At 39.3% G+C, this 23,546-nt stretch overlaps 1 protein-coding gene across 4 annotated transcripts in view; it reads left to right on the plus strand.

The window, feature by feature from the left end:
- The window catches only part of UVRAG (UV radiation resistance associated), a 402,827-nt gene that overhangs the window by 298,521 nt on the left and 80,760 nt on the right, over positions 1-23,546 (plus strand). For all 4 annotated transcript variants that reach the window (XM_058305983.1, XM_058305987.2, XM_058305985.2 and 1 more), the window contains one exon: positions 9,543-9,634. In XM_058305983.1, coding sequence (XP_058161966.1) covers positions 9,543-9,634 — 92 coding nt within the window. The remainder of the gene's footprint in view (positions 1-9,542; positions 9,635-23,546) is intronic.

Below are 23,546 nucleotides of genomic sequence, written 5' to 3' on the forward strand. Positions count from 1 at the left end.
AGTGGCCTTGTGTAGATGAATGTAGTTTGGAAGGGTGTGTGTATGTGTTGTCTAAACTGAATTTCTCCTCTGCCAAAATCTAGATGACAAAATGGTCCCTGAACCCCAACAGTCTTTCCTGGCCTGGAAAAATTGTGTGTTTTAAAAATAAAAGTTAGCACTCTGATATTAAACTAGACCTCTCAGCTCAATAGGAGGATGCTCCCTGAGTACAAGAACTTGGCGTTTATTTCTCAGAAGCATAGTCAAACTTTATTTTTTAAAATGATCTCCAGAGCTGCAAATGTTTTTACCTAGTCAATGGAGCAGCATTTATCAAGCCATATGAACTGGTTCATTCCAATGGCAAGAGTTCTAAATAGTAGTTGATCTATCTTATTTGGTGAAACTCACAATGAATGTATAATAATTTGGGATGAAATCAGCATGTGGCTTGGGAAAAAATACTGATTTCTTTACAAAAAGGGGGTGTGGGAGAGGAAAACAGAAAAGACAGCTAATGGAAATAGATGGCTATACTCATCTGTTGCCATCTAAATGTATTCTTTCCACTGGTTTTCTTTCTTTTTGCTTGTTCCAGTAACCATAAGCTGGATATTTTAGTATAGGAATTTTCTTTTGCTTGTAGACAATAGCAGTTGTTAATTTTTCCAGGGGGACCACTGAACATTGTTTCCCCCACCTCCCATCTAATTTATCATCTTTGTCTGTTTTTCCTTAGTTTTCTATTAGCCCTAGAGCTGAACAAAAATTTAATTGCTCCCATAGAGTCCAAAAGCAATCACAGTAAAGGTGAAACTCAAGCTAATTGAAACCAAAATTCCACTTAAAAACTGCTTAGACTCTTTGGGTGGTGTTGTAGGAAGTTGTTACAAAGGTGTTTATTTCAGAGACTAATTTGAGGCAGTTACACAGACCCAAAGCAATATTTTATTTGCCTGAATTTTTTGGCATCTGCCTTCCCCAATCAGAGGTGAGAACAGAAAGAGCTGTAGTAGGTTTAGAGAAGGGTGGTATAGATAATAGTTGGTGGTGGTGGGTTTTGATGGAATGTGAGGAAATAGAGTACTTTCTGTCTTTCAACCTATCCTCCACAACTGCCTCTGGAGTTGTTTTCCTCATTCACTCTCCTTCTTAAAATTCTGTAGTAGGTTCTTACTGCCGACAAGAGAAAGTTGGAATTCTTTAGCTTAGCCATCAAGGCCCTAAACAGTTTTAATGATACCCTCTAAAAGTTAGGAGCTTCCATAGCATTAAAAAATCTAATTAAGCTCTTAAAACAACCTTATAAGGCAAATACTATTAGTCCTGTTTTATAGACAGCACAGATTGGTCCTAAAACTTGCTCTAGATTACACAAAGTGTATGGTGAGAACAGGCTATGAATCCAGGCCTGTCATTCCAAAGACAGAGAGCTGATTTTCAGTGCCCAGCTAGTGGGCATTTGAAAATATTTGTTGAATGAGTGGATAACACGTGCAGGAACTAGTAAATATAGTTCTTTTTCCTTTTTCACTATCCTTGTCCTTTCTTCCTTGGCCAGGTTCCTTCTTTTCAATTCTGTTTTTACTAATACCTTAGCAGGGAGTTAGCTTGTTAAAGAGTTACTTAATAAAAATTTAGATTTGTTCCTTTCCTGAAGTATTTACATTTTAATAGTGAGTCAGCTCTGCCTCTTAAGGTATAGTGTAAGACTGAACCCAGCCCTACCCCCTCCATTCCTGTTCACTCTCCAAAGGTGTCTAGGGAAGTATTTTTGTATAGACTCTTCCATCAAGCCTACCCCTCAAGTTCTAAGTAAAGATTTGGCACCCTCTTAGCCAGGTTTGACTACTGGCACCATCAGAGATGGGCAAAATCATTTATGGGGCTGGATGGGCTGCTGTTCTTTCCTCATACACCGTATCTTTATATCAAAAGTTCTTAGCTGCATGGTTCTAACCTTTAATTTTTTAGAGCATTTAGAGTGTACTCTTAGAACTTTGTAAAGCTCTTAGAGATTATCTAGTCCAGTGGAGTTTAAATTGTAGGATAGGAGTGCTTGCTTGGGCTCTAACCCTACTTCCCCCCACTTCCTACAATTAGAGCAATTCCCTATTTATTTTACACATTGGGATATTATATATTTCACCTGAACAAAGGATTCCAGGGTTACCCCTGAAAAAAAAAAATTGGAAATTATTTTTTTAAGTCAAGCAGGGACAGGATTTGCCCATGGCCATACAGCAGAACTGGGTCTATCACCCAGGTCTCCTGACCACCCCCCTCCCACTTCATGTATCAATCTTTCTATATCACTGTGTAATTATTTTAAAAGATAAATTGACGTGTGTATGTGTATTTCTGCCTCTCTGAGTGGTTACAGTAAAATTAGCATTTGAAAAAGTGAATGATGTACTTAAGATTTTCCTTTTGATTTGAAATAGTTCTTTTTCCTTTATAATGCCCATTCTAATTAGTTAATTGATAAGCCATTATTAAGCCTTAGTTTTATGTCCAGCCTAATGATATATACAGATACTACAAGAGATGAAAACTTAAAGTATATATGTATTAGTAATAATAGGCATACAAATGTAAGATATGGACTATAGTTAGTAGTAATATTTTGTCAGTGCTCTTGCATAGTTTTTAACAAATGTTTCACAGCAATGCAAGGTGTTGGTGGAGGGGTGATATATGGGACCCCTATGATGTTATACATGTTTATTTTGTAAGTTCACAACTTTTACTATCACTTATTGTTTATGTATGTTAATATATGAATGATATATTTCAATAAAAATATATATATATAAATAATAATCGGTACAGTTTCTTGACCTCTCATTAGATATCCAGATTTTGTTTAGGCCACTCTATATACATTTCCTTGTTTAAACTTAAAAACAGCTCTGCATGGCAGGTAACATCCCCATTTTACAAGAAAGGAAACTGAAACTCAGAGAAGTGAAATGACTTACCCAAAGTCAAACAACTAGTATGTGACAGCATTGTTATTCAAACCCAGATCTTTCTTCGTGTAAGCGCATAATGCTTGCATTCTCTTCCATACTGCATTTATTTGACTAATTAATGGAAAAATATTTATTAAATACCTAGTCACTCATTTATGCTGAGCTCAGCAGGGGTCATCAATGCCTGATGAGATCAATTTCATTATAGTAGTTAGGGTAGAAATCAGATTAGCTAGGATTAAGGACAGCAAATAGGAGGTAAGGGAATAGTCAGTGAAGAGCTCTTTGAAGAAGCTTGACTGTGAAGAGAAAAAGTTGGGAAAAGAAGCTAGAAGGGCTATGCAAGATTGAGGAAGAAAGTTGTGGGTTTTTGGTTTTTAAAAATGATTAAACCCTATTTTTAATAAGCATCTCATTAAGGGCTATAATGTCATATCAATGATATTCCATTTTATGATGAGAAAGAAAGTTTTGGCCACTCTCACAGCCAAACTCAGCGTATAGATGTGATGCATTCCCCCCAGCGTGGGACACGACACCCGGGGATGAGCCTCCCTGGCACCGAGGGATCACTACCACATACCAGCTGAAGAAGCAACTAGAAAATGACCTTGAATTAAAGATTCAATGCGGAACAGCAGAATATACCTGTCTACATATAATAACATGACTTCGGGAAGCGGTTTGACCTAATGTAAGGGGGAAATGGAAAGGAGAAATGAGATTATAAGGCTGTGAGTCTCTAAAAAAGAGTCTGGAGGTTGTCAGAAGGAATACCCCTATGTACAACTGAACAGAGTCTAAGAGACAGATAAGGTAGATACAACCCCAGGTATTGGTTCTTTTGAGGGATAAAGAGACCCACGGGTTCTATGGTCATGGCAGAAGGGGTTCACTGCCATGACAGATGGCCCTTCTTTGGAGCTGGTGTTTCTGTGTGATGGAAATGGACTCAGAGGGGATCTCTTTTCACAAGACTTGCATGCTACTTTATTGGAATTGTAGTTGGTGCTGGGTTTAAGATATATGTAGGGGATTTGAATCTCTGGACTGATAATATGACACCCAGGCCCAGAGCCTCAACAGACTTCAGCTCCTACACTTTGACTTATTGGACTTACTCCACTCAGCTAACATGGAGTTGAAGAAGGTCAACCACCACAACATGGAGCCTAGAGTGTCTACAACTAGAAGCGGGAAGAGTGCATCCAGTACCCATGTGGAATCTAAGCCCTCACTTGACATAGGTGTGCAATGGACACAACCAATCCAATGTCCACAGAGAAAATGTGGAATGGGTGTGGGAACGGTAGCCATGGGGGCTGCTGGGTGTGGGGAACGGGAGGAAGAGATGAGAGGTGGAGGCGTTTTCGGGACGTGGAGTTGTCCTGGATAGTGCTTCACGGACAATTACGGGACACTGTAGATCCCCCCAGGGCCCACTGGATGGAACGTGAGAGAGTCTGGGCTATGATGTGGACCATTGACTATGGGGTGCAGTGATGCTCAGAGATGAACTTACCAGGTGCAATGGATGTATCACGATGATGGGAGAGAGTGTTGCTGTGGGGGGAGTGGGGGGCGGGGGCGGTGGGGTTGAATGGGACCTCATATATATTTTTTTAATGTAATTTAAAAATAATAATAAATATTAAAAAAATAAAAATAAAAAAAAAAAAGAAAGTTTTGAGATATCTCCCTTCCCTTAAACATAAAAAAGAATTGAAGAGCTAGTAGAGAAGGCAAAACTGAATATATGGGGGAGGGTGGCAGAGGTAATAATTGATGGCACAAAGTCCCTGGTGACACTGGAAGGGATGAGATCCAGAATTTAAATTGCGGAATCAGCCTTGGGCGGGTAAGGATTCAGATATATTTTTAGGAGAGGTGCATATAGAAAGAGAAGTGAGAGAGGAAAATAAGATAAAAAGTTAAACTGTTTCCTACCCAGTGAGTGGCTCTCATGTTCTTCCTTTTTTACTTTAAGTCCATGTAATTTGACTGTGTCATGATGCCTCTCATTCTGCATTTATGTAACTTATTAATTGAACAAATTTTATCAAGTACTTTTTCAAATACTTAATGTTAAGGCTTTCAAAAGAGAACTAATAGAAAGGTGGTTTAAGAAGGGATTTGGGGATAGGGATAAAATGCCCTTTTATCCTGGAATAATTAGAAAGCTTCCTACAGGAAATGGAACTTGAGGTGGCTCTTTGAGAGTAGATAGAATATGACCAGCTATAGGATGCCTAAAAAAGAGACTTGGAAACAGCAAAGGGAACTTTTTGCCAGAGTAGTAGTTAGTATGTAAAAGGCTGTAGGGAGGGTTGTTAGTCAATATTGAAAAACTATTTTTTGTATATGTAGGAAACTTCATGGTAAACAAATTGAATATACTCATTTATTTTAGTTCCCTGTTAAAATGCTACTAATAAAGAAAATAATTTAAAATTGGATAGGAGAAGGAACAACACCAAGTGATAGAGTTGACAGATTTTTTTTTTAATTGCATAAATAAAAATGATAAACTGGTATGCCAGAATGGAGAAAGCTGAAACTTAAACACTTCAAGAGCGATATAATGCAAACCATAAAACTCCAGAAGGGCTTGGGATTTAGAGGCACCAGTTACCTCACATAGTGCAGGGGTAAGGAGTAGGGCTGAAAATAGTTGAAAGTCTATAGAAAGAGAAGGAATACTCTCAGTTCTCTTTCTCCCAACACCCACACCCCAATGGGAGAAAAAAATGAACCCAAGAAGCTCTGAACTCTAGGATTACAGTATCTGGTATACTGGGGCAAGAAGGAGCATAACTAAAAAACAAGAGGACTAAGTAAAAGTCTGACATACCAAAAATGAGTACTCCAATTCCCTTCTCCTACTTTACTCTCAAAATAGGTTCCAGATTTTACCACCAGACAGAAGATTAGAGGATTCCCCCTGGAAAAAAATAAATAGTTCCAACAATGAGAGCTACTGGGGGTGACATGTCCCCATGGAAAGGGCTTGATCTTTGTCCACTCATCCTACAGTGAAACCTACCAGCCAGAAAGTATTGCCAATGTATAGACTTTGGGATCAGGTTTTTAGAGTCTCATTCAAAAAAATAACTGACAACCAAAGATTAGTAGACATTAAAGGGAAAGCCTCTAATATGGGGAAGGTGAGGAGAGTCCAAAAGAAACTGGAAAAGAAACTTAAAGGTAACAAATTGAAGATGGAGAGGAGGGGGATGTGGGAGAAGAAGTGTGATGGTGGCGGTGGTGGTGGTCGTGGTGGTAGAGGAAATAGAACTGAGGAGGAGGAGGAAGGGTAGGAGGGCAGAAGGGAGGAAGGGAGGAAGGAAAGAAGTAGAAAGAAGGAGAAGAATTTGGGGATAAGCATTTTCATCTTGAAAGGGCTTATTAGATGCCCAGTATGGTAAATGAAAAAAGATCCAAAGGAAGGCTTGTCACTGTAAAATTTCAGAACACTGGGGTTAAAGAAGAAAATCCTAAAAGCTTTCAGAAAGAAGAATTAGCTCATACACAAAGGAACAGGAATCAAAATGTTATCAGGTTCTGAACTGCTGTATGCAAAGTTAAAAGATAGTGAAGCAGTGCTTTAGAAATTCCAGTCTATATCCAGGCAAACCAAGTGGACATTGAATAAAAATATTTTCAAATATTCAAGGTGTCAAAAAGATACTTTCCATGCTACCCTTTCCCAGAAAGATATTGCAGGATATAATCTACCAAGATGAGGCAGTAAATCAAGAAGACACGAGATCTAGGAAACAACAGCTCCTATATAGAAGAGAAGTAAACAACATTCCCAGGGTGATGTTGAGGGAAAGTTCTAGGAAGATAACAGTGCAACAACAGGCCTAGAGAGCAGCCAGTTCAGAATGGAGCGGAGGGAGGACAGCTTCAGGAAATATATCTCCAAGACAGGAAATGGACTTGATGGATTACATGGTGTATTTATTCATACTGAGAAGGATTTTCAGAGTTTGAGGAGGATCTAGTGATAGATACATAGTGATAGATACATAGAAAAACTGACCATTATCACTTCAGGAAATAAAAAGTACAAGAAAGGAATTGTGTATTTCATGGATAAACTGAACAGTGTTACGGAAGTGTAATAAGGTAAGCACTAAGTATTGACTTAATTAAAAATGTGATATTGAATATATTGAGAGGATGAGGAAGGGAGGTATGTGTGGGAGAGGAGAGAGTTAAATACTCATTCTTTAATAAAAGTCAACAGATAATGTGTGGAAGAGAAGATAAAAAGTGTGAGAGGAGTGGTATGAAAGCTAAATTAGGATCATAGGGGAAGAACAATCAATACTAATAAAAGCATACTGTTTAGAAATAAAAAAGAGATCATTAAAAGTGGTTGCTTGTGAAGCGCAAAGCTGCTGTTTTTAATTAAATTAAGCCTTACAGTTATTTAGATTTTTTAAAACAGTACGTGTACATTATAATAAATTTTGTTCATTTGTTTTTGTTTTTTAGATCTATGTGTTAAAATATTGATATAGTAGAAAGAATGTGGAACAGTTATCAAGAGGTTCTAGCCTTGACTCTATCCCTTGTCTCTGAATTTCGGCAAGAAGCTTGCCTTACTGATCCTTAGTTTCTTCATTTGTAAAAGAAAGGAGATTGGGAAAAGATGATTTCCAGAATCTCTTTAAGCTATAACATCCTAAGATTTCATGATAAAAAATATTAGTGCTATGCAGCAAATGAAGAGTTAAGACCTGAGTTGAAATTCCCACATTTTCCTTTTTTGGTAGAAATCAGATGTGGAGAGAAATTTTCATTGTGGTCTCTGAAAAGAATTCAAGACCCACCTTCTATTGTGAAGCCTGAGGCAGGCAATTGACTATGTACTGGCTCGGAGACACAGAGTTTGGTGTTATTTCAATATGGTTATTTGATATTTAATATTTTTCCATATGAATCACAGGTGAAATTTCTATGCCCATGTGTAAACAATTTCACTCTTTTATTGAAACAATGAATTCAGGAATGTCATATTGGGATATCAGCCATTTTGCTTTTATCAGTGTATGGAAAAAATGTTTTTATGTTAATACAAGAAATGATGTCATTTAATATGGAGTGGATCTTATAATTCAAGGTCACCAAATCTCAAGAGGTGATTTAGGTCACCAAGGTAACTTTGAAAAAGGAAAAGAATATTTTCCCTCTGCCTTCTTGAGTATTTTTGCCAATTTTCCTTTCGCATTGGGGTAGATCGTGGCATATCATGGTTTTTGAAACGGAGGGCCTGGCTAATAATATCTTTACCACTGAAACATGTAACCCTGGAGAATTTACTGCCCCTTTCTGGGCTTCATTTTCGCCATCTGCAAAAGGAAGGAATTGGCTTAAATAATATTCAAGATACCTTTTAGCTTTAACATTCTTTGTTTCAGCTAGTTACATTATATGTGTGTTCAGACCATTTGAGAGACACAATTAGGTTTTGGGATTTTTCTTAGAACACTCAGTATTAAGGAGAGTGAACTTTTTTTCTGTTACATGTCACCTGCAAAAAACCAGTTGAGTACTACACACAAATAAAAGAAAGCTAACTTTCTTTTTTTTTCTTGTTGTTGGTAGTTTTATATTTCCAGAAGAGAAATTATTTAAAAGTTTGACTTGACCACTTTTCAATTTAAGTTCTGGAAAAGTAAAATCTTAATTCTGATGGCTCTTCCCATTTGCAAACCAGTATACAGTTTACAATGTGGTTTCTTTATATACATTATCCCACTTGAAAAATAATATTTATACAGGATTATGTTGTACACTTAATGTTTATTTGATGTTATATGTGTGAGCATATGTATGCATTCAAACATATATTTACCTCTGTTCTATATTACTGTCAGCCAAGGAAGCAAATGGTATTCAGAGAGTGAAAAGAGGTTAAGAAATAAACATATATTTACCTCTGTTCTATATTACTGTCAGTCAAGGAAACAAATGGTATTCAGAGAGTGAAAAGAGGTCAAGAAATAGACAGAAAAGAGGTTAAGGTAAAGCAGTTAGCATTTATCCAAGGTAAAAAGAAGGACATTTTTTCTTTTAGAAAACCAACCACTGACAGAAATAAATTAAGGACAAATCTAGCTCACATGCCAGTGGTTTCCTCATACTACCTCCACAGCTCTGTGCTCTGGTTCTAGACAAAGACAAAAGTTAGAGATTCAAGAGAAGGATAAAGCATAGCCTCTGTCAAAGTAACTTGCTTTTTATTTATTCAGTAAACATTGAGCATCAGCATAATGTCAGACTCTACCAGAGTCCGGAATGGAAAAGAAAGATAGGTACAAGGATCTTCTAAAAATCCCAATTCTACAGTTAGTCATTCTTAGTCTTCTCCAAGTTTAGGTGACAAGGGAGCAATAGATGAAGAGGCTACTTTAAATATCAGCTCAGTGGTGTGGCTGGTGATATTGATTGGGATCTTACAGTCACGTTTCCTCTTTTAGATTTCAAAAACTTACTGTTTGGATCATTTTTCTAAAGCATTGCCTAGTAATTTCCAGAATTTCTTTTTTAATTCTGTATTACCCGTCTTTGCAGCTGAGATATCAACATGGACTAGGGACTCCAGACTTGAGGCAAACCCTTCCCAACCTGAAAAACTTCATGGAACATGGACTAATGGTCAGGTGGTAAGTATCTTTATCTCTGATAACCAGAAACTGTAATGTGAATAATGATCCTGAGAAACTTCCACGTTGCTACATACCTGTCTTCTGGGTTTTCTTCTGTAATAAGGTATCTGAAAGAAAAAAAACAGCTGCATCATTCTTGTGTAGATCTAAGCTCCAGTCTAGCTAAGGAGAGTGAAACTCCCTCAGGAGTTGAGGGTGTTGTTTGAACATTAATGGGATTGACTGGGCAAGGAATTCGTGAGTGTGTTGCTGAGACAGATACTGATACATGTAAGGGAGACATGAGGCTAAGGACATAGCTATAAAATGAGCATGAGAGGCTCATGAGAATTATGGGAAGAAAGGAAACAAAAAGTAAGGGAGGTAGTCAAGACCTAGTCTGAGACCAGCCTATTTTACAGTGAGAACAAGCTGCTGCTTTGTCAGGATAAGACTTTTTTTTTTCGGATAGACTTTTTTTCTTTAAAACGTATTTTGTTAAGAATTTATTGAGAAGCAGATGTGGCTCAAGCAATTGGGCTCCCATCTACCATATGAGGTCCAAGGTTCGATGCTCAGGGCCTCCTGGTGAAGGCAAGCTGGCCCGTGTGGCGAGGTAGCCCACACAGAGTGCTGGCCTGTGCAGAATACTGCCCTATACAGGAGTACTGCCCCGCACAGGAGTGCTGGCGCAGCAAGATGATGCAACAAAAAGACACACAGAGAAGAGATAATAAGAGATGCAGAAGATCAGGGAGCTGAGGTGGTGTAAGAGAATGATCACCTCTCTCCCACTCCGGAAGGTCCCAGGATCGGTTCCCGGGAGCTGCCTAATGAGAATACAAGCAGACACAGAAGAACACACAGCAAATGGACACAGAGAGCAGACAATAGGGGGGTGAGAGGAGAGAAATAAATAAATAAATCTTTTTAAAAAAGAATTTATATAACTTTTAAAGAGTATATCCTGGTTGTTTATCTTCTACCCTAATAGGGTTCCCTTGTAATTTCCTGGCTTCACAGTCAATCTACCTCTTATCAATACAAGCCCTAAAAAGTATCAATAAAAGTGCATGACAGAAGAATAAGGGAATGAGATAGAACTGGGTCTACCTGTGAGACAATAAAGTTGACATGATAAAGTATCTAGAGGATGAGCCTTCCCTAACTCTGGGTCTCAGTGTTGAATCAATTTTGGTTTTTGGAAATAAGCCTTATTTGATCATGATGAATTACATGTTTATGTAATACGAGATGCTATTTCTAAAAATTTTTATAACTCAAGAAAATTGTGTTCCTTACATTTTATATTGTTATAAGCACTTAAGACATACCAACTGACTGATAATGTTTTCCTTTCACCCCTTTCATAGACTATAACAAATATACAATACTAATACATAGTGTTACTAATAGAATGATTTGTGAGAAAAATACACGAAATATAATCTGGACTATAGATAGCAGTAACATTAATGATGATTTCTTTTCATCAGTTGTAACAAATGTGTCAAAACAATGTAAGGTGTTGGTGATGGGGCAATATATGAGAATCCTGTATAGTATGCATGATTGTTTTAAACTTAGACTCTCCCAAAGAAAGAAAAAAAAAAAGTAGCATGGCATGGCCATTTTAAAAAAAGAGAAAGAAGGGAAAACCTGATAGAAGAAGACATCATCTAGGAAGTCAATGTGGCTCAGTGGTTGCACACCGGCTTCTTGTGTGTGAAGTCCTGGCTTCTATCCCTGAACCCAGTACCTCAGGAAAAAAAAAAAAGAAGATATTAGATATATTCAGTTGACTTAAATAAATGGAAAGCTGTTGCCGCTAGCCACTTAGTGATTCTTTAATTTTAAATCCTTGGGTGATGGGCAATAATTTGCAGCATACTGTGAATGAAAATCAGGGCATTGGAGTTAGAACTGAGAACAGCATGATATCTTACAAAAAGCACTGGCTTCTGAACACAGGTCTTTTTCTAAACTGCTGCGTGAACTTAAAGTCCTACCTCTCTGTAATCCCTGCCCTGCCCACCTCACCAGAGTGTTGTGAGGATAAAATGAAACTATTTGTGGGGACGCACATGCAAGATCGGTTTCCTTTTCTTCTGTGCCGTAAGGATAGACCTTAAGGATAATAAAGTAAACAACATCTATGGTCCATCTTTACTTTGAGGTGTCTTTTTTTTTGTTCAATATGTGCTTATGTCCCATATGATCCTCAAAATGGCAAAAGTAAACTGGCAGGCATTTATTAAGCACTGCCTCTGTATAAAGCTCTGTGATAGGCACCCTGGAGGATAACAAGAGTATGACTCAAGCCCTGTGCTCCAAGAATTTGTGATCCAGTTGGAAACTATATTATTCATGAAGAGTTTTATAATATAAATAGTAAATAATCTAAAATAAAGAAGAGGCAATCCACAGGATTAGAATTAATCTCTAAATGACCTTTGTTCAGAAAGGGTAGCCAGTTTTCCCATTTATTGAAGAGCCTACTGATTGATAATGTCATCTCTTTCATATCCCAAGTTCCCTGATATATATTTGTTTCCACACTCCCTATTCTATTCCATTGTTTTATTTGCCTAGCCATGGGCTATTACATTTTAAATTATTATAAGATATAATTTTTTAAGTCTAATTAAGGTCTGAGGATACCTAATAAATATTAGTATCCCTCTTTCCCCCGACATTTGGAACCATTTGAGAGAGGATACAAAAGACAGATTAATAGAAATCAAAATGTCAATTTTAATACTGATAAAATCAGTTGGAAATGTGGCTTTGGATCTATAATAAAAAGATCTTAAGAAAACGTCACTTAAGAAAACTTGCTCCCTATTTCCAGAGGAGAATTGTGGAAAGATGGCAGAGTAGGAAGCTCCAGGAATCAATCCCTCTACCAAAACAACTATTAAACTGGCTGGAAATGTCCGGATCAACTATTTTGAAACTCTAGTGTCTAGTGGAACACTGCAAGACTCAGGGAGGAACTGGAGGAAAGGACTGATAAATTGTAGTGAATACTGGTGAATTTCACCCTTCATGAAAGGACTACCATGTGGCAGACAGCAGCAGGGACTGCAGCCTAGGCTCCTGATGTAGTTTGTGGTGCCAGGGTGAGTTTTAAAGACTTAGTCATCCAAAATCCAGGGGAATCACTGCTTTCGATTAGCTACTTTAGTTGGCTGGTTGGGGCCAGCTCTGAGGGTAGCCTTGTTCCAACTCCCCTCAGGCAAAAGAGTCTTAAAGAGGCAGTACCTATTTTTTTTCCTATTTCTCTTTCCATTTCCTATTTAGGAGCATAACATAGTTTTGAAAAAAACACAAATTGACCACTTCAAAAAGTCAGTACTCAACAACAACAAAAACAGTTTGGCAATCCCAGAGGAGTGAGAGAACTAGATTTCCAGATTTATAACAACACATAATACTCAGAATGTCCAGTTTACAACAAAATATTGCAGTAATATTTCTAAGAAATAGAAAAGTATGACCCATACCAGAAATTTGCCAGAAACCATGTATTGCCAGAGACTGTACATACAAAAAGCTCATATATTGAAACTATTAGTCAAAGTGTTTAAATAAATTGTCTTAAATATGTTCCAGGAACTAGAGGAATCCATATACAAAGAACTAAAGGAAATTAGTAAAATGTGTGAACAAAATAAAGAGACAGAAATTATAGAAAAGAACTAAATGTTTTTTGGCAAATATGGCAGGGAAGGTTACAGTTTAAGGTGTTGAATGTAGGGGACATGCGGGACAGGGCGCATCTGGGGCAGACTTCTAAGGAGTGTGTGGTGTTCATTTTGTCATAGTGTGTTGTATCAGTGGGGAGTCCTACTATGATCTCATATAGAGGAGTGGGAGTCTCTTGAGACCATAGGCAGTGCCCTATAGGGAAGAACAGGCCAGTATGTCAAACCTTCAGTGCTATTGCAAGTAACTAAGAATCTTGTCCTTCAATGAGTTCATCTTGGTGGTTACCGTGGGTCCCAAGGGAAGAGGAAGGGAGGAATAGAATAGATGCAACATGGGGCATTTTGGGGGTAATGAAATTGTTCTGCATGATCTTGCAATGATAGATACAGACCATGTTAAACTTCATCAAAATCTATAAAAGTGTACAGTCCAAAATGTAAACCATAATGTAAGTCATTGACTAATTAGTAGCAATGTCTCAATATTGTACATCAATTGTAACAAATGTACCATCCACATGCAATATGTTATTAACAGGAGAAAGGGGAAAAGGGGGAGGATGTTGGGTATATGGGAATCATCTATATTCTCTATGTGACTTTTCTGTAACCTAAAGCTTCTTTGAAGACAAAATGAAAAACATAAGACACTGGGGGAATAAACAGAGGAAAATGTCACTATACATACAATAAAACAGATCTTACAGTGATGAAAGACATAATGTCAAAAAATTTTTTTATTTTATATATTTTTTATTTCAAACTTTTAATGAATTTTGTACTTGTTATTTTTTAAACTACCATTATTATATCATTTTCTTATTAATTGTATTTGGTTATTTTGTTGGCTTCAATTTTGAAAAAAGTTTTGGATCACAGAAGGGTTACAACTGTGACAGGAGAGGTTCATTGATGTGGGGTGTCAGATATGGGGGATGCATGGAAGGAGGTTTACCTGGGACATACCTATAACGCATGTTATGTTATGTTATGTTCAAGTGTTCATGGGGCATTGACACAGTGGTGGAGTTTCACACAATAACCAAAAGAATATTGAATTCCCATCCTGGGGAGCTCTGCCACATTCTCTGACAGGACAGCAAGAATCCCCTGAGTACAGGGGCAATGACTACTGAAGGAGGATGGACCATTGACAGTCCCTTAATAGTGATGACTGTACTCATGAACCTTTACTTTTGAAACTAAAACTTAACCTAGTGTTATAGGGTGCCCGAGAGTTACCTCCTGAGAGCCTCCTTGGTGCTCAAGTGTGGCCTCTCTCTAAGCCAAACTCAGCATATATATGCATTACCTTCCCCGCAGCACAGGACACAACTCCCAGGGATGAGCCTCCCTGGCACTACCAAGCACCAACTAGCATTGCAACTGGAAAAAGACCTTGACAAAAAGGGGGATAGGGTAAAGACAAATGAGTTTATATGGCTAAGAAACTTCAAAGTGATTGGGAGGTCATTCCAGAGTTTATGTTTATGCACGTCTCAGCAGGATTCCATTGATTGCCAAAGTAAAAATTACCTCACATACCGGGGCTCCTGAGGGCTCTGTAGACATCTAGACACTATAGTCAGGGCAGATAGCTCAGGATTTTGGCACACTGCCAGTGGGCCCTACTTTGGAATTTATGCTCCCCAGTATGACAGAGTTGGACTCAGTTGTGGTTTCCCTACATATGGCTCTTCTGCTCCTTGTATTTGAACCTATAGTGAGTACTAGAGTTGATATAAGTCCAAGAGAATTAAATCTTTGGGCTGTCCATGTACCAGTTGGGTCCTGAATCTTAACAAGTTGCAACACTTACTCTCCAGTTCATTGGACTCACCAAGGACAACTAACAAGGAGATGATAATGGACAGCAACCATCCCAATGAACAGAGAGAGTCTGCAACTGCAAACAAGATAGACCCATCCATCTGCCCCATGGGATCTAAGCCCCCTCTCAGTTAGAGGCAGAGTAGGCATCACCATCCCAAAATCTTCAGGACTGGGGAAGGAACAATGGACTAGAGTAGACTTACTGTTATTCTACTGTAGACTTATTGTGATTCTAGCAATGGACAGACTTTTATCATTGATGTGGAAGCAGTGACCACTGGGGGTTCTGATGGGAGGGAGAGGGAAAAATAGGTGTAATTTGGGGGCATTTTGGGGACTTTTGAATTATCGTGAATGACATTGCAGTGACAGATACAGGCCATTATATAACTTACAATAACTTACAAAAATGTGTGAGAGAGAGGTAAACTACCATGTAAAACTCTAATCCACGCTTAGCAGCAATGCCCCAAAATGTGTTCATCAGTTGCAACAAATGTACAATGAAGGATGTTGTTAATGTGAGAAAATGTGGGAGAGCTAGGGAGTGGGGCATATGGAAATTCCCTATATTTTTTATGTAACAGTTATATAATCTAAATATCTTTAAAAATAAAGAACTAAATAGAAATTTAGGAGCTGCAAAGTACTGTAATTGAAATGAAAAAACTCATTTGACAGCTTCAACAACAAATATGAATGAGTAAAAGGAGGGTAAACCTAAAGACAAGACCATTGAAATTATCTGGTGTGAGGATCACAAAGAAAAAACAGTGAATAAAAATTATCAGAGCCTGAAGGACTGTGGGACGTCATCAAGTATACCAACATATGAATTATTATTGTCCCAGAAGTATGAGAGAGAGGCAAAAAAATTTTTTGAAGAAATAATTTCCAAAGACTTCCCCAATCTGATGGACAAACATGAATATATACCTGCAGGATGCTCGATGAACTCCAAGGAGGGCAGACTCTAAGAGATCTACACCAAGACAATTATAGCAAAATTGTAAAAAACCCAAAGACGAGGGGATTTTGAAAGCAGCAAGAAAGAAGCAACTAGCCACACACAAGGGATCCCCAATCAATCAGAAACCATGGAGGTCAGAAAACAGTGGTATGACATGTTTTAACACCCTTAAGAAGAAAACTGTCAACCAAGAATTCTATATCCAGCAAAATTATCTTTCAAAAAGTAATGAGAAATTAAGACATTTATAGATAAACGAAGTTGAAAGAGTTCATTACCAGAAATCCTGCTCTACAAGAAATGCTTCAGGTTGAACTAAAAGAACACTAGTGGAGCTGGTGTAGCTTAGTGGTTGAATACATGCTTCGCATGTATGCGGTCCCAAGTTCAATTCCCAGTACTTAAAAAAAAAAAAAAAGGACACTAGATAGTAAACTCTAAACCATAAAAAGAAATACAGAACATTAGTAACTAGCTATCATCTCTAGCTATAGCTTTCAAAAATGAAATATGCCTTAAAAAATCACCTAGAGGTCAAGGCAAGGACGATAGAGGATTACAGAGGCAGAGGGATCACTTCTCTCCCAGAAAAAAATAGCTAGAGGTCAGGCAGAGTGGGTCTGGAAGGCTGCTCTGGGGCTCAGGACACCAGGGGGAAGTGAGACACCCCCCCCCATAGCCCCACCCAGAAGAGAGAGGGGTGAAGGAAAGGAGTCTCAGCTGGCTAAAAAATCCAGTGAGTAGAGCTGCAAAAGCAGCATCAGGCAACCCTTCCACCCACATACTGAGCAGAGTCTGCAGACTACAGTGGCTGTGAACTGAGGGGGTTGCAGGTGTCCTTCTCCCCAAGACAGGGGAGAGGGAGGGGCACAGTCTAGAGCAAATTCAGATTTTGCCTGGTAAACTTGGTCTGCTGCATTGGAGGGGTGAGCAGGTAGGCAGCTAAAGGTAATTTGCTTTCTCAGACACCCTCCCTACTGCTCTGAGCTGGTTGCTGAAGAGGCAGAGGGAGCGTGGATGTGGCTGGTCAAGGGTGGATAACAGCTCTGAGAAAGTTTGTTTGTGAGGTTTGGCCAGCCCTGAGGACATGGCATCTGCACTGTCCACCTGCCGGAGGATTTAAGCTGAATGCATTCTGCCCCTAGCACCTGGGGTCTGAGCTGAGAGGGCTGCCCAAGATCACCATCTGCTGGCAAGACCAGAAAAGTGCATGAAAAAGAAAAAATAATAAAGAGGCAAGCAGGTGCCTTTACTGCCACCTTCTCCAAGGCCCTTGGAAACTGGACTGCACCTGATTACGGGGTCATTAGCCCTGGTTTGAGCAGTTAACAGGGGCAATGCTAAATATATAGAAAAAGTTGAACCAAGGATCAAAGAACAGTGGTAGCACACAGCTACTTAACAGTGTATCCCTAGGCAAAAGAGAAACTGAAAACCGTAGTAAACTCAGCATCAGAATCAGATGCCTAGACATCAGCAAACAATTACAAACCATACAAAGAAAAAAGATGATATGACTCAGGCAGAGGAACAAATCAAAGCTCCAGATGAGACATAGGATTTGGAACAGCTAATAAATGAGGTTCATACAAATCTCCTAAATCAAATCATTGAGTTGAAGGACAACATCATTAAAGAAATAAAAGACATTAAGAAGGAGCCAGTGTAGATCAAGTGGTTGAGCACCAGCCTACCACATACAAGGTTCCAGGTTCAATCCCTGACCCTGGTATATAAAAAAAACATTAAGAAGACAATGAATGAGCACAAAGAAGAAAAATTTTGAAATCTTTTTTTTTTTTTTAAGATTATTTATTTTCCCTTCCCCCCCACCCCATCCCGGTTGTCTGTTCTCTGTGTCTATTTGCTGCGTCGTCTTCTTTGTCCGCTTCTGTTGTTGTCAGTGGCACGGGAATCTGTGTTTCTTTTTGTTGCATCATCTTGTTGTGTCAGCTCTGTGTGTGTGTGGCGCCATTCCTGGGCAGGCTGCACTTTTTTTCATGCTGGGCGACTCTCCTTACAGGGCGCACTCCTTGCGTGTGGGGCTCCCCTACGCGGGGGACACCCCTGCGTGGCAGGGCACTCCTTGTGCGCATCAGCACTGCGCATGAGCCAGCTCCACATGGGTCAAGGAGGCCCAAGGTTTGAACCACGGACCTCCCATGTGGTAGACTGACGCCCTAACCACTGGGCCAAGTCCGCCACCTTGAAATCTTGATAGAAGTATATTTGAGGAAATAATGGCCAAGAATTTCTCAACTCTTTGGAAAGACATAAATATACGTGTCCAGAAAGCACAGCATTCTCCAATTAGAATAAGTCCAAATAGAACTACCCCAAGACACGTAAAATGCAGAATGCCAAAGATAAGGAGAAAATTCTGAATGCAGCAAGGGAAAAGCAAAACATCACATACAAGAGATGTCCAATAAGACTTACTGCAGATTTCTCTTCAGAAACCAAGAAGAGAAAGGGTAAGAAGACAGTAGTATAATATAATTACAGTACTGAAAGAAAAAAACTCCCAACCAAGAATTCTTTATCTGGCAAACTTTCCTTCAAATATGACAGCTTAAAATATTCACAGATAAACAAAAACTAAGAGTTCATAAAAAGAATCCAGATAGGCAGGTAATACCAAAGGGAGTTCTGCAGCCAAAAGAGACAAGACAAGAGAGAGGGGCTTGTAGGAGAGTGAGGAAGTGAAGACTATCAGAAGGGGTAACTAAAAAGGTAAAAAAAAAGGGGGGGTGGGACAAAAATAAGAGGTGATGATCAAGTGGGTTTTATTCCTGGTATGCACAGCTGGTTCAACATAAGAAAATCAATTAACGTAATATACCACATTAACAAATCAAAGGGAGAAAAGCACATGATAATCTCGATTGATACAGAAAAGGCATTTGACAAAATCCAGTATCCTCCCTTGATAAAAAAAAGTCTTCAAGGGGAAGCCAAGATGGAGGCAGAGAAAGGAGCTCCAGAGTCAGCTTGTGCTACAGGGCAGTTGGTAATCACCCAGAGCTAGCTAAAGCACCTGTTTAGGGGGCCCAGGAGACCAGAAGAGTATCCTGCAACATCCTTGAAAGTGTGGAAGGAGGAGGCTGCCCATCTGCAGAGAGGATTCATGAGTAGCGCCCTCCATGCCATGGAGGTTGGTGCCCATGGCACAAGACGCCTCGGGATCTGTTCCATGGCTAGAGTTGAAAGCTCCATTTCCCAAAAAGGGGTAGGAAGACATGGTGTGGCATCAACTTCAGCTACTGATTAGTAAATTCAGCATGCTAAAGTATAATCCTAAGAACAACTAAACTTTGAGCCTGTCCAGATCAGAAGGAGTGTGGTAGCCACCATTTTTACTCCACCCCCGGCACAAGGGGAAGTGAGGCTGATTGAAAATCACAGTGCTAGTAGGGACTGGGTTCTTTCCACCCAGATCAGATTGCAGGTCTTGCCTAAACCCCAGCCCCACCTCCAGCAGGGAGGAAGCTGTGGGGACCTGTACTACCTCTCTGGGACACTGTGAGCCGTGCCACAGAGGGCTGTGCCCATCCTACTCTAATGAAACAAACTGCCTTAGGAGCTATTCAGTGGCTGGACTTAGAAGTTCCATTTCCCATAAATGGTGGAGGAAGAGGCAGTTGTCCACCTGCCTCAGCTACTGATTAGTGGACTCAGCTAGATAAAATGTAATCCTGGGAACAAATATGGTTTGAGCCTGTCCAAGTTGGAAAGAGTCCAGTAGCAGCCATTTTGACTCTGACCCCAGCAGGAGGGGAAGCCTGGCTAACTGAAAATCCAGTGGGGTTAGGGACTAGCTTCTGTCCACCAAGATCGGCCTACAGCCCTAGCCTAGGCTCCAGCCCCACTTCCAGCAGAGAGAAAGCTGCACCAGGCTCTCCAGGCAACTGCAAGTGCTCTCCACCAGCACATACTGAATAGTCAGTCACCTGGGGCTGCATCCCTGCACCCCAGTAGGATAGGAGAGGAGCTGGGTATACTTGGCCTCTATGAGCAACGGCAGGAAGTTTCAGCCCACACAAACTGGTTTGTTGAGTGCCTTTGAGTCCCTCTCCACCACTGTCTCCCCATAGGATAGGAGGGGCCTGGTATTCCCTCAGCCTCTCAGGGCAACTGCAGGCACTTTTGGCCTGCACAGACCCGACCATCGGGCACCTGTTAAACAATCCCATCCCCAGTAGGACAAAAGATGGACTGTGTTTGCCCAGCCTCTCTGGATAACTGCAGTGCTTTTGGCCCACACAGCCTGCATGGGTGGGTACTTATGGACCCACCCTCACCTCCCAACAGAAATGAAGGAGGCTGATATTTCCACAGTAGATACTTTCAGCCTGCATGGACTGGACTGTTGGATGCCTATGGATCCACCCCCACCCCCACTAGGCTAGGAGGGGTCTGGTGTCTCCACAGCCTCTCCAGACAATGGTGGGTACCTTCATCCCACAGGACTGAACTCTTGGTGCCTGTGGATCCAACCCCGTACCCTAATAGAATAGGAGGGGCTGGTGTTTCCTCAGCATCTCCAGACAGCAGCAGGCCTAAAGGGTCTGAACTGTTGGGTACCCATAGAACCACACCTACCACTCAGTAGGATCAGAAGGGCCTGGTGCTTCCTCAACCTCTCTGGTCAGTGGTGGGTACTTTCAGCCTACAGGGCCTGAACTGCAGTCCACACCAAGAAACAGGAGGATATGGCCCAGTTAAAGGAACAAGATAAGCCTCCAGATGACATAAAGGAGTTGAGAAAACTGATCATAGATGCTCAAACAAATCTCCTTAATAAATTCAATGAGATGGGTAAAGAGATCAAGGATATTAAGAAGACACTGGATGAACACAAAGAAGAATTTGAAAGCATGCATAGAAAAATAGCAGATCTTATGGGAATAAAAGTACAGTAAATGAAATTTTAAAAAACATTGGAATTATATAATAGCAGATTTGAGGAGGCAGAAGAAAGGATTGGTGAACTTGAAGAAATGTCCTCTGAAAGTGAACATACAAAAGAACAGGTGAAGAAAAGAATGGAAAAAAATTGAACAAGATCTCAGGGAACTAAACGACAGCAAACATATGTGTCATGGGTGTCCCAGAAGGAGAAGATAAGGGAAAAGGGGCAGAAGGAATATTTAAAGAAATAATGTTAGAAAATTTCCCAGCTCTATTGAAGGACATTGATATCCATGTCCAAGAAGCACAATGTACTCCCATTCGAAAAAACCTGAATAGACCAACTCCAAGACACATACTAATCAGAATGAAAAATGCCAAAGACAAGGAGAAAATTCTGAGAACAGCAAGAGAAAATAAATACATTGCATATAAGGGATACCCAATAAGATTAAGTCCCGATATCTTACCAGAAACCGTGGAGGCAAGAAGACAGTGGTCTGATACATTTAAGATACTATGAGAAAAACTTCCAGCCAAGAATTTTATATCCAGCAAGACTGTCTTTCAAAAATGAGGGCAAGATTAGAATATTTACAATAAACAGAAACTGAGAGAATTTCTAAGGAAGAGACCAGATTTTCAGGAAATACTAAGCAGTATGCTAGAGCCTTTAAAGAAAAGACAGAAGAGAGGGGCCTGGAAGAGAGTCTAGAAATGAAGATTAGATCAATAAAAGTAACTAAAAGTGTCAAAAGAGTGGTGGAAATAATAAAATATGACAGATAAAACTCAAATAGGAATAAACTTAACCAACAATGAAAAGCACTCGTATTCAGAAAACTGCAACCCAATGTTGAAAGAAATTTTAAAAGTCCTAAATAACTGGAAGAACATTCCATGCTCATGGATTGGAAGAATAAATATCATTAAGGTGTCAGTTCTACTCAAATTGATATACAGATTCAATAGAATCCTGATAAAAATTCCATCAGCATTTTTTAAAAATTGAAAACATAATTATCAAATTTATTTGGAAGGGTAAGGGGTCCTAAATAGCCAGAAACATTATAAAAGGAAAGCGAACCCTCATCTCCAGACTTTACATCATACTACCAAGCTATAGTGGTAAAAACAACATGCTACTGGCATAAAGACAGACATATAGACCAATGGAACCAAATTGATGGCTCAGAAACAGACCCTCACATGTATGGTCAAGTGATTTTTGACTAGCCTGTCAAACCCACGCAGCTCAGGCAGAACAGTCCATTCAGCAAAATGATGCTGAAAGAACAGGATATCTGCAGCCAAAAGAAGGAAATAGGACCCTATCCCACACCTTATCCAAAAATTAACTCAAAATGGATCACAAACCTAAAAATAAAAGCAGGAACCATAAAACTTCTAGAAGAAATTGTAGGAAAATATCTTCAAGGCCTGGTTGTAGGTGGTGGATAATTAACAGAGATAAGAAAAGAACTGAGATAGACTAATGATGTTTAATGTATGTCGAGGTTTTAATTAGCTTTACTGTAAAAGTGTGTAAATGTATAGAATGGATGGTAACAAATAGTAATAGCTGGTTTATAAATGGGGATGTGGCTGAAAATGGTAGTCTTAAGTATGTAAATGCCATTTGACAGAATGCTAGAGAATAATCTAGGAACTGGTTATTACTAGCACAGTAAACCAAGAGGTGGATGAGAATAGTGGTTGATGGTACATTTGCAAGTGTCCTTTTTGAGCTAGAGCAAATGTATATCACTACTGCAGGGTGTTGGGAACACATGGGAAAAATAAACTGGAATGACCTATGGACTGTGTTTAGCAGTAATAATATAAAATTCTTGCATCTATACCAAAGATGTACTGTGTTGATAATGAGGCAGTATGGAAAATGTGAGCCAAATGTATACTATGTATGCTATGGACATGGTAACAATCAGGTGATATTATCTTTTCTGTAACAAATGCTCCACCACAGTGTGGTGTGTTGATAGAGGGGTGTTGTTTGGGAATTCTGCACTTATGCATGATTGTTTTATCAGTTTACAACTTCTGTCATAAAAAATATATTTAAAAAATAATAATAGGGTGGGTTGGGGGAAGAACACACCAAATGTAAGATGAGGACTATGATTAATAGTAAGATTTTGACAATATTCTTTCATAATTTGTAAAAACCATTTCACAACAATGCAAGGTGTTGGTGGAGGGTTGATGTATGTGACCCCTGTATGATGTTATGCATGTATGCTTTGTAAGTTCACAACTTTTACTATATACTTAATTGTTTTATGTATGTTTATATATAAATGATATAAAGATAATAATAATAGGGAGGTTGGGGGAAAATACTTTGGTTAGTAGTAATATTTTGACAATGTTCTTTAATCATTAGTTAAAAAGGTTTAACAACAATATAAGGTGTTGGTGGTAGGTTGAGTTATGAGAGTCCTGTATGATGTTATCTATGTTTGTTTTGTAAGTTCACAACTATGAC

Source organism: Dasypus novemcinctus, chromosome 10 (genome assembly GCF_030445035.2).
Source record: "Dasypus novemcinctus isolate mDasNov1 chromosome 10, mDasNov1.1.hap2, whole genome shotgun sequence".
In the NCBI taxonomy this organism is placed as follows: Eukaryota; Metazoa; Chordata; class Mammalia; order Cingulata; family Dasypodidae; genus Dasypus; species Dasypus novemcinctus.